At 32.1% G+C, this 12660-nt stretch overlaps 1 protein-coding gene across 1 annotated transcript in view; it reads right to left on the reverse strand.

Moving 5' to 3' along the window:
* The window catches only part of MS3_00010143 (uncharacterized protein), a 30113-nt gene extending 18097 nt beyond the window's left edge, over positions 1-12016 (reverse strand). Inside the window, exons 1-5 of the mRNA XM_012939164.2 lie at positions 11807-12016; positions 5672-6252; positions 3181-3288; positions 2081-2174; positions 1056-1105 (exon numbers count right to left, since the gene is read on the reverse strand). Of these exons, the coding sequence (XP_012794618.1) occupies positions 1056-1105; positions 2081-2174; positions 3181-3288; positions 5672-6252; positions 11807-11915 (942 nt within the window). The 5' untranslated portion in view covers positions 11916-12016. The remainder of the gene's footprint in view (positions 1-1055; positions 1106-2080; positions 2175-3180; positions 3289-5671; positions 6253-11806) is intronic.
* Between the last annotated feature and the right edge of the window lie 644 nt (positions 12017-12660).

The raw sequence follows: 12660 nt of genomic DNA on the forward strand, positions 1-12660 counted from the left end.
CAACAAATCAAGGATAGGTTACCGATGATAGGCTCCTCCATGTGTGTATACCAATTTAACTGCTCCTATGAAACTAGTTACATAGGCCGTACTCAGAGGGCTTTATCCTAGCGTGTTCGCGAACAGATATCAGCATGGCTGGGAAAAAGAGTTACTAAATCAATCAACAGCACCATTTGTTCTCATTTGGTATATAGTGAACATCATATCAAAATAGAGGAAAAATTTTTTTATATCCAGTTCCGAAAAATCTACTTCAAGAAACTAGATTACGGCTACTCTACACAGCCGAAGCCATCTGGACCAACTCTAGAAAGCCGAACTAATGTATCCAGAAAAGGCATATCCAGCCATTATGTTTGCCTTGGCCTGGGACTGGATAACCCGATGCCTAAACTGAATATTATAAACCTCTTACCCCCTTCCCATTATCTTAAACTTCATATCCATCTTTCCCAATTGACATGAACCTTTTTTCATCGTAACTACCTCTTATTACATATCATATTATTATTAATATTATTACGATTATTACTGCTTCTCACCAGAACTCCGGAAATTTTCTCACGAAGTTAGTCACTAATGAGCACATGGTAATTATCAGTATAGGGGTTGTGGCGATTGTTAAGTTTTGATTGAGATCATTAACCGATTGATGTTAGACCACCATTGAAGCCGTGACCAGTGGAGCTAATCCGTGTCGGGTAGAAACAGGTGTCTACCTCAGTACAATGGAAGATGGTTGCGCAACTTCTTGGATTGGTTGAGATTAGGCATTAACACCATTGGATGCCGGCTCAGTGGTCCAGTAGGTTAATCGTTCGCGTGCAAGAGTAATAAGTCCTGGGTTCGGATCCCGCGAAGCGGGGTTGTGGATGCGCAGTGCTGAGTCTCACAATAAGACGAAACGGCCGTCCACTGCTTCCAGGTTTTCAATGGTGGTCTGACATCAATCGGTTTATGATCTCAATCAAAACTTAACAATCTCCACAATCCCTATACTGATAATTTGATTTATGCTGGAGTTAAATAAAACGTGCTACATTTTGACTTACTCTTAAACCACTAGCGATCATGACTGCACCAGTATCGTTTATTCTTGCATCTAAAATTAGATAGATGGATAAACAGTGAATCTCAATGGATCAGTAAGACCTCTGGCAATATTTGATTTAAATATAAAAACAAAGAAAATTTTAAGACAGGAAATTTCTTTCAAAAAATGTCAAACCATGGTTTACAGATTATTTTACAATTTGTAACTGAAATTTTTGCAAACTGATACAGAATAATGAATTTCGCAGTTGAAGCAGTAATTGTCACTTGACTTCTTTACCATCATTTTTCCGTAGTTTACTACCACACTAAATTATCAAACTTGTCGCTTTCATGTATTAAATGGAATAGGTGAGAATATGATAGAAGTAATAAGTAATAGCTATCTCAAGTTTTGATTGAGTTGATGAATCAATCAACGTTAGACCACCATTGAAAACCTGGAAGCTTTACTTCAGATTGGCTCAGAGGTCTAGAGGTTGAGTGCTCGCATACAAGACCGAAGGTCCTGGATTCAAATCTCGTGTTTGGGACCGTTGATGCGCGTTACTGAAGAGCCCCATACTTAAACGAGACGGCCGTCCAGTGCTTCCAGGTTTACAATCGTGGTTTAACATTGAGCCCTGTGCTGAGAACTATCTCAATTTTGAAGAAACACAATGTTTACAAGTGTTATTTGTCACTTAACAACAGTTCATTTAGTTACAATAGACACTGACCTTTAGCCTGATGTTTCATACATGATTTCTGTAAGCAAATAAACACTCTTATCAAGTGTTACATTTTACTTATAACTGAACTCGAACTTATGTATAGCTTTAAGGCTATCATTAGATTTTATCTTCATTATGTCATTGAAAAATGTCTTTAGACGGGCTAGACATTTTCATAATCACTATCAGTCTTTCAATAACCAAATTAACGACATAAAATTGTAGAATTGGATTATCGTTTGTTTTTTATATTCCACACAGTTTTGTAAATGATCCTGATCAAAAATAAAGCAGGAACTTAAATCATTCACCTTTCAAAATTAATGTATCCATTTGGGTGTTTTTAGTTAGTATCGATTGCAGCAAAACGAAAGCTTCTTGATTCAAATGATTGCCAGAAAGGTTCTGGTGGAGAAAAATAAACCATGCACACGGGCAATTCAGAAAGTGACAAAATTATAAAAATCACTGACTAATATAAGTAATTTCGATAAATAAAGACAAATTATGTGTATCAAGATAGTGACATTTCTGTATTCAACGTATTTACGTCGATAGTGATCTAATGATGAAGTTCCAATAATTAATACCTATCTATTCGGATCATATTTCAGTGGAATTTTTAATGTCCAGTTATCTTTAATTAATTATGATACATATCTTTCAGTTTGTTAAACAGCGATGATTTACATAGATGCTCAGGGTAACTTCACCACCTTATATTCAGTTAAATTATGCCATATCATTATGCGGTTTCGAAAATACATCAACGATGAATTTTAATCAACTGTTTTTTAAAGTGTGATGATCTGCAGCATAACGAATACGAAAATAAACTAGTTCAGATATCTGTGCAACTGCTAAAAACAATAAAATAAATTCGTGAAGTTTAAGTATTCTTTAGAACCTACGAGATTCTCATAAGTCATAAAATAGACTAAACCCTAGCTTATAATTTCATAAATATATAGGCAGTTACTCAGTGAACCATACTAATATTTAGCTCACATACTTACATATCTTCCTAAGGGCTATCTTTTTAGGATCTTGTTTTTAATAATTGTTTTTTCACTTCAATAAACATATACAGATATTTTCACTTACGTGTTTAGTAAAATTACTCAAACAAGACATTTCATAAGAATCATACCATTTCAAGCAAGGAATTCAGTTGTGAATATAGACCAGTGAATATTATATGATTTATCTTCAGCTACTTTATTCACTTTGATGCTACAAGATATCTTGTGATATCATCGATGCCAAGTGTTAAAAGTTCAATAGTAGAAATAAACCGCTGTCTCAAATTTTACATTTTGAATCATCCTACAACTCAGATCTTTTCCTGATGTAATTTTTTTTAAAAATCATAATGTACAAAAATATGTTTACCATTGTATTAATAACGTACAATATGTCTAAGAAATGCAAATTCTTCTAGTAAATATTTCACTAATATGAGTCCATCATTTTCAAAATTATTATAACTCAGATCCAATATTTCCAATTCATTACACTCCTGTTAGAATTATGTTTAAAATATAAAAAAAAACAAGATTTTTCAAATATAGTCAGTAAGTAAAAGTGATTATTATGATCATCATCATCATGCATATTACACTTGATCTCTTTATTTTTAATTGACGCTTTCTAATGACTACAACTTAATCTTACCTTCGTTTTATTGTTTGGCTGATCTTTCAAAATAACCACCTATTATGATTCAACTATCCAGTAATCAAATTAACAACTTGAATCTTTTCTTATGATAGTATATTAATTGTATTTGCCCACAAACAAAAGTCACTAACTTCTGGTCTAAATCATATTAGTAGTAGCAGATTACCTGATTGGAGTACATGTGACTATCGTAACCAATGGTTGGAGACTCTAAGTGACATGGCTCAAAATCAATCACAATGGCGTAGGTGTATACACTCTTTATCTTCCTTTAAAACATGAGACTAAAATCACTTTATAACTTTCTTTCTATGAACTAATTCTTGCTCCCTGCATTATTTCCTTATACAAAATCTTTCTTTTATACATGACTAGTATTGAAGTAACTACTTCTATGAATTTGGTGTTTATCTTGTTGTGTTAATCAGGTGTGGCAACTTGGACCGATGCATATATGTGCCTGATCTTACGTTGTAGCTAACTAACTGACAAACAAAGTTGCTAATCGTTATCACTAACAGAAGGCAAATAATTTATATAATCTCTACTTTAGAAAAATCTTAACACTTCTAACAAAATGGATAATTTTAACTAAATATTCCATTATCGAATTCTCCTTACCTGTATGAGATTAACTAGTCTCTTACAAAAAATTAACAAATACAACAAAGATCTATTAACGTTAAGACTAGGATGATGAATTTAAAATCTGGATGGGATTCTAGAACCTTTCAAACATTTATTTGATAGAAGCACCAAGTAGGAAATAAATTTATAACATGTTCCTTCAGCATGTTGATTATTTGCTTTCTTTTTGAACTATCAAAACTTCATTTTTATGATGATTAGTCTATTTGCACCAGTTGAATAGCATCCAATGTCGTTTGTCTGGTCCTTAATATCGATTGGATTGTATCAATCATCGTACTATATGCCCATTAGTCTAGACGATTCGAAATTGTTGGCTAAACCTAATTTCAGAAATTTAGACATTATTGGCTTTGATATTCGCTGACGCTTGAATAAACCATTCGATAAGAATCGGTTCCTTACTGATAAGTGATAATCATCACCAAACATTTATTAACTTGATATCTGGTTATATAAATTGTGATTATAGACTGAAGCACATGTTTTAAAAAATTACTTAAAGCCTGTGGGAATATGATTAGTAATTAACAACTCTTAAAACATAAGGGAAAAACGAAGAATACAATTAGTAAACTGTATATATTTTGTATATTATTATTTATATCAGTTCCAGTGCTAAAGTAGCTTTCAAACAAATCCATAGTTATCAGAATGGGTTTTGTGGAGATTTTTAGGAATTTCACACATTCAAATCATGAGTCAATTGATGCTAGACCACCATGGAAAACCTGGAAGCACTGGACGGCCGTTTCGTTCTAGTATGGGACTACGATTTTCAGAAAATCTGTATTATGGATAGTTACTGTCCATCTCAAAATAAAAGTCCAGTTCTCTGTGGTTGTCCAAATAATGCTGTAGATCATATATGACCATAGTGGAAGTTTTCCTTAAAATTTTCTCATGTTTCTTAAAACACAGTGGCCAAGAATCCCAATAAAAAAGGAATTTTTTTCGGTTCATTTCTGAGACAACAAGCAATTGTATTGAAAACTTATTCCTTCTAGTTCAATAGTTTCACTAAAAAAATTTTTATTGGCAAAACTTTGAAAATCGTACCATACATTTATGTGTAAATATGGTGAACATTTCTAATTTGGTAAACGTGAGTTAGTCCTATTGTATAATTATGAGATGGTGAAGATTTGTAGCTCAGGTGGATGATTTTGGTGGAGTTTTGTTCTCTGAGCTGGATGGTTTGGTCGTGGAGCTTTCATCGCTCTTCTGAACGACATCATCATCATTTTCTTTGAACTAGTAAACACATAGTCCCATTAAGGACTTCATTACATATTAGATAAATATATCATAAAAAGTATCGTAGAATAATTGTCGACCTAGAAAACCAGTTTGAAAATACTCTGAACATCACATCTATATGACTTACTCTATGAGATTTACAGAAACTAGTCATATACTTTCTTTGATTACTGAGTCATTTTAAATTACTTTATGGTAAAAAGATTTTTGATTATGATAAGAGACAATTCTATTCAGTTGACCTACATAATTTTGTCCAAGTTTATATAAACTAACATTTCTTTAAAACCAAAAAAAAGAAGAACAGAACATACCTTCAATAAGTTACTCACTGGTTGAAATTTTAACTTGCTTAAGTGTAATTCTGAAAAATTTATATATTTTGTTGTACATAATTTTTCTAACCGATTAATAACAGATTTTATTGCATTACATTTCAGTTTCATACAATTGTCTTTATAAATATCGATTAATGTCCTAGTTGTATTCATGACTTCATGAAATAGTAGTTTCTTTGAAATTTGTTCATTTATTGTACTTTCCTTGTCTATTTCATTCTCACTATAATTATCGAAAATATCTTCAGAAGACCATAAAGGTGCTAAAGTAAACTGACTCATATCAATAGAGTAATGTGGTTTATTTTGTTCTGATTCATCTATGGCGTTATTTATAGAGACATTACTTTGCTTCTCATCGGTTTGTGGATTACTTTCGGAGGATTTCACTGTAGGTTTTATTTTTTTTGTTAATATACCATTTAGAGTGTACTTGTAAAGACAGTCATATGAAGGAGTTTTATAGTCAATAATTTGATTGGATTTATTCAAATGTTTAATCCATTCACTTGTTTGTTCTTCTTCATACTGATTGACGAAATTAGAGAAATTAGTAACTACGTAAAAAAATAGGAGTAGAAAACAAACAAATCGTTTCTTTAGAGATATTTAACTAAAATGAACCAATGCAGATAGCTACTGAATATTTTTGAGTTCAGTCATCTATGACTATATACATGAATGCTCTTCACATGAACTTATTTTTCATATGACAATATCATATAATGTATGTCAATCAAAGCGTATTAACCTTTCTTACTATTCCGTATAAATAATAGGATAAATAACGACTTTTTAATGTTTGGTTAATTCGGCGATTTAAGTTAACATTACCGTCTTGTAATAAGAAAAACTTATATCTGTAAAATTGAAGATTGTCGCTCATCACATAATCGAAAATTTCCATCATAAGCATTATTATTTACTCCTACTACTTTTCAAGAAATATTGTATCCTCTGTGCTAAGTGTCATATTCTGACGAAGAATGAATTAATCGTTACTGCTGAAAATTGTTTATGGACTGTTACATATATATGTATGCATTCTTTCATCTAACATATTGACAATTATGATAAGATTTACCATTTTTAACCTAATCCCGATATATTAGTTACCGTCTCTCACACCCACAACCACTTATGACTCGATGTTGGATGGTTGTTATTTTTTACGTTATTTTAGGATGCGGTTTGATTTGTTTGTATATAAACTGCGTATGTCTGAAATACGTTATTCGCACAATGGAAGCTGAGATTGTATTCTGGAATTAACGGGTAGGGTAAGACAAGCAGAACCAATAAGGACTCAGAGTTGACTCTAAGCTGTTTGTGTTAGTTAAAAAGTCATTGGTTTGACACAGGGTCAAGATCGTATAAGTCGGTGTTCTGATTGGCAATTCAGGTACGTGATAATTGACAGGCTATAGGATATAAAACAAAGGATTACGGCGAACAATTACAAACGATGAAAACAATAATCACAAACTATCTGTAGCCTGAGTTTTTCGTAATCATATTACGTGAAACTATAGTCAATTCGAAAATATTTCTTGTGGTTGGCTAAATTTGCCGAATTAACCCAACTATCTTCATGTTTAATATCTCAGAAATTATGTATCTAATTAGCTTATTAGATTCATATTATAATCCATCTTTAGTTAATAGGTTTTTCACTCCGTATATTCTGAAAGATTCAGGTTCAAGATAGAAAATAGTCAAGACAAACTTACAAACAACGACAGCACAATTATGGACAATTATTAAATTCAAAATCAACTGAATAAGCTATTAGTCACTTGTGGAGAACTTTTAATGGGTCAATTCCCTGTGAAGTACGCGCTATGTGATCGAGAAAGACAATGATGACTTCATAACTAAATCATCTGGCTAATAGAACACACCACTCATCCTTACTCTTCACTATCTAGCTAATCTACAAATATTGTTAGTATGTTAAATTAGTCATCAGAATCATGAAAACAAATTTTATTAGAGCTACAATATAAACCATCGAATTCTAGTGTTATACTATTTCAATGAAAGAAAGATAACCTTTTATAATAAAATGTTAGAGAGAATAACCGCCCTATGACACTAAATATCATTACAACATTTTCGGCATTTTTGAAAATACTACTTAGTGTTTCCTAGTGTTCAATAAACTTTATAATACCAGCTTGCTTAGTACATTTTCTTTTAAAAATACTAGCTTATTTGGGAAAATATTGTCCTTACATAGTAGCTATAATAAAAATAACAATTTAACTTTAAATGACCCGTCAAAAAACACCTTACTTCATTTATTTTATGAAAGCAAACTCACATAAGTATATAATGATATTTTTAGAAAAGGAGTACTAATAATAATTTATTGACCAAACTATTTGTAGTTTATAGTAAAATAAAGTATCGGTTCTGAACACATTATTATACAATAATTGAATGAAGAATCAAATTATTTTTAATCAGAGATGGATGGTGAACATCAGTCGAGTCTAGGACGCGCGTTTCGTCTTATTTGAGACTCGTCAGCTGGATGTACCTGTATCCCATAGTTGATATTCACTTGGCTTAAAATTGCTTGTGACTTACTGGCAATATAGATGCTATCCGCTTAGGATGCACACGTACCAAAAAAGACCAATCATCTTCAGTTTTAAACATCAATAGGAAAATTCAAACAACTAATATATATGAATTAAAATCCAGTTACATTTTAGATTCAACAAATAGATATTTCATTGGATTTTGTTGAGATTGTAGAATTTTCATAGATTGCATTACGGTTTGATCTTAGCTTAACAATTATTAGACACCCAGAAGTACTAGATAGCTATTTCTTCTTAGTATGGCACCCTCTTCACATAGCACACACTAATCAGGAATCCTCAGGGCAAAAGAAAATTAGGAAACCTAAAGAAAAAATTACGCCAGGAATTAAAGACAGACATCAAAAGAATGAACAGCACATGGGAACAAGTGGAAAGAAGAGTACAGAATAGAGTTAGTTGGAAAATCCTAGTTGGCGGCCTACACTCCACGACTAAGATAAGATAAGATGGAACTCTGTACAGCTTCATTTCTTCCTGGTTTTCAAGGGTCACTTGGACTGGTGCGTTATGTAAATCACGGAAATAAATACCTCATCAAACATTTTTAAAGTCATCTTTCATGGCTAGTTAACAAAAGCTAAAATTTATAAATATCCATCAACAAACTGTGATTGTTTATCATCATAAACGTTTTGAAAACTTTTATTCATTTAAAATCATATTGTACAAACTACTCGAAACTTTTAGACATCAACTGTTTTAAGACCCATTTCAGTAACTGCACGGCGAATACACTGAGACCAGTTTAAAAAGATTTTTAAAAGAGCATATTATTATATTAGACGGTCAACATGCATAAATGATTAGTTAAAACAATCCTAAAACAGGTAAGATTCTCTGATATAACACAGCATGCACCAATTGAATCACACTTGACGGAGAAGCTTTGGAAGATGTAAAAACCTTTACATATATGAGAAGCATCATTGATGAACACATTGGATCTGATACAGATGTGAAGGCGTGGATCGACAAAGCAAGAGCAGTACATCAATAACTGAAGAACATCTGGAACTGAAAACAACTGTTATTCAACACGAAGGCCAACATTTTCAAAACAACTGTCAAAACAGTTCCACAGTATGGAGCGAAAACCTGGAGAACTACGAAAGCCATCATTCACAAGATACAAGTGTTTATTAAAAGTTGTCTACGCAAAATACTCCGGATTCGTTGGCCAGACACTATCAGCAACAACCTACTGTGTTAGAGAACAGATCAGACCCCAGAGGAGGAAGAAATCAGGAAGAAACGCTGGAAGTGGATAAGACATACATTGAGGAAAGCACCCAACTGTGTCACAAGACAAGCCCCCACATGGAATCCTCAAGGCTAAAGGAAAAGAGGAAGACCAAAGAACACATTACGTCGAGAAATGGAGGCAGATATGAAAAGAATGGACAACAATTTGGTAGAACTAGAAATGAGGGCTCAGGACAGAGTGGGTTGGAGAATGCTGGTCGGCGACCTATGCTCCATTGAGAGTAACAGACATAAGTAAGTAAGTGATTAAAACAGGTAAATGTATAGCAACATTTAAACGGTTAGAAAATACGTGGCAAAGTAAATTCACTAGGCCGTCTAGATTATAAGTGACGGTATTTTCAAATTCAGTGTAAATTAATCATAAGTTCTATTTATTCTGATAACAATTCTCTACTAAATAAATGTGATTAACTTACAGATACACCCAGACTTATTCAAAGTGTTACTGAATATTTTTACAGAATAAATGATCTTAGTTTCCTATCAGTTATAATAATTAAATATCCCATAATCTTGTTTGAATACAAATATTTTAGGTTAACAAAATGACAGTTATCTGAACTTTTCACTGTTCCCACCAATCTGAGTTTACTATGAATTGTGCTAGTGTGATTCACCAGTAGAGTTGTATGAACATATTACTGAATGATGTCACGTAATATAAAGAAACGAACAACATTCAAACTATACCTTAACCAAGTAATAAATTGTAACAGGTGACCTTATAGTTTAACCAATTATTACTAGAAACAACTCGCGCATCAATGTCAGAATGTAATGGTATTGAATTATCACACTGTAAATTTGCTTATCAAAGTAAACAACGAAGTGTTAAATAAAAAATAAAATGATGAAATCAATTAACTACTTTCAAAATTTATTAAGTAGTTAATCGTAGAAAAAACAATTAACAAATGAACGAGAGATATGTGATTTATCAGTAATAAGAATATTAACAATAAAATATATTTAGTGTTAGGTGGTATTAGGTAGTCAGCAAGAAACCCTAAACTGAGGTGCCAGTTGACATTTATCAGTAAGGCTCACCTGAACACTTGAGGGATCTAATGATCGCTATGCGATTAGAACATGTATCATCCAACTTCACAGTCTGTGACATTACGACTGAACTATTCAGTACACACTATATAAGCGATATCGAGTCCCTTAGACTAGGGGTTACGTGGAAATATGATTAGCAGAATTGGATCAGCAATCAAGGACTAGATAAATATAACAACAATCACTAACAGAAATATATATTCACCCAATTAAAGAACATATCGAACTGAAAACAACTGTCTGTCAACCAATGTCAAAATCAGAATCTCCAATACGAACGTCGAGACAGTTCTACTTTACGGAGCGGAAACGTGGAAAACTACTACAACCATCATCAAGAAGGTACAAGTATTTATGGATAGTTGTCTACGCAAGATACTCAACATCCATTGACCGGATACCATCAGCAACAGCCTTTTGTGGGAGAGAACAAACTAGCTTCCAGCTGTAGAGGAAATTAGTAAAAGACGATGGAAATGGATAGGATATACATTACGCAAATCATCAAACTGCATCACAAGGCAAGCCCTGACTTGGAATCCTGAAGGGAAGCGGAAAAGAGGAAGGCCAAATAATACAATACGTCGGGAAACAGAAGCAGATATGAAAAGGATGAATAACAACAGGAAAGATCTGGATAGGATTGCCCAAAACAGAGTTAGATGTCGATTGCTGGTGGGCGACCTATGCTCCTCCACGAGAAGTAACATGCATAAGTAAGTAAGTTGTATTGTTCAAAGACAATTATAATCATAAACTGACATAAACTAAAAAATTTCCAAAACTAAAAAAATAATCAACATAATTCTTTTATTAACCTTTACTCATCTATATACCATTAATTCTAATATTTTCTAGTATTTGCATTCAATCACCGATCATTAAAGTTATGATATATTTACAAATTCACCCTGCTCCCGTAAAACATATTCACATCCATTGTATTACAAATTTAAACACTTTATTCTCAATAACAATCTAGTAATAAGTAAAACTAACAAAACAAATTAATTAACTATGTTTATTATATTGTTTATCTTTTGTAAAAATGATACTATTTCTGATCATTCTCAGTTAGTTTACATTCAATTCATTTTTAATATAGATAGAAAGTAGATCATATCAGATTGTTGTATAAAATACTAGTTTTGAATAAAACATTTACACCTACCTATTAGTTTATGTAAATTATCCAAATGCTGTTTTAATGCTACTGCTCTATCAGAATTGTAGTTATTAGAAGATGAAGATGATTTCTCTTGAATTTTCAAGTTATTCATTATCCTTTCTAAGAATTTAATTGATACAAGAATTTGATCTTTCCATAGATTCACACTTCTTTCATTACAAGGGATTTTTAAAAAAAAAAGAAGAAATGTGTAAAATCTGTTTCATATTTTCTATTTGACAACTTGTTATATTTCATTGCTCAAAATAGAAAACCAATAGTATACCAAAGAAACTATTAGTGATTTCCTACTGGTTTGTTATATTAATTTGAAAAAGTATATATTGATCACTTTATGGTCAAAGAAAACGAAAAATGGGGGAAACTTTTGTGTGTTATTTTAATTTCAATCATTTAGATAATATAAGTGTACCATTTAAAAATCAATATAAGATGTCACTTACATTACAGTCAATCCTTAAATAATTCTTGTCCTAGTATTGTGGTGTGTGCTACTTATGTCGACATAAGTAGTATATGACGTTAGTCAGGAACAGAATGTCTAGCAGCAGAGAAACAAGAGGGTCGAACAGTAAAGAATAGAAACAGAATGCAATTTGTATGAAAATGCAAGAACAATGAAGTCTGATTCATTTTAAAACAATTGATGGACATTTTGCAAATTAAGCATTTATTATATGCTTGTTAGATTTTATTAAGAAGTTCTGTAATTTCCTGCCAAATCCGTTCGATTTTCCACACCTGTGTTCTTGTTCACTACAGTATGCCGATCATCAACAAGCGTCGCTCATGACTTTCTAATCTCCATTACTGATTGATATATACAATAGCTAAAC

This window comes from Schistosoma haematobium, chromosome 1, assembly GCF_000699445.3.
Source record: "Schistosoma haematobium chromosome 1, whole genome shotgun sequence".
NCBI lineage: Eukaryota > Metazoa > Platyhelminthes > Trematoda > Strigeidida > Schistosomatidae > Schistosoma > Schistosoma haematobium.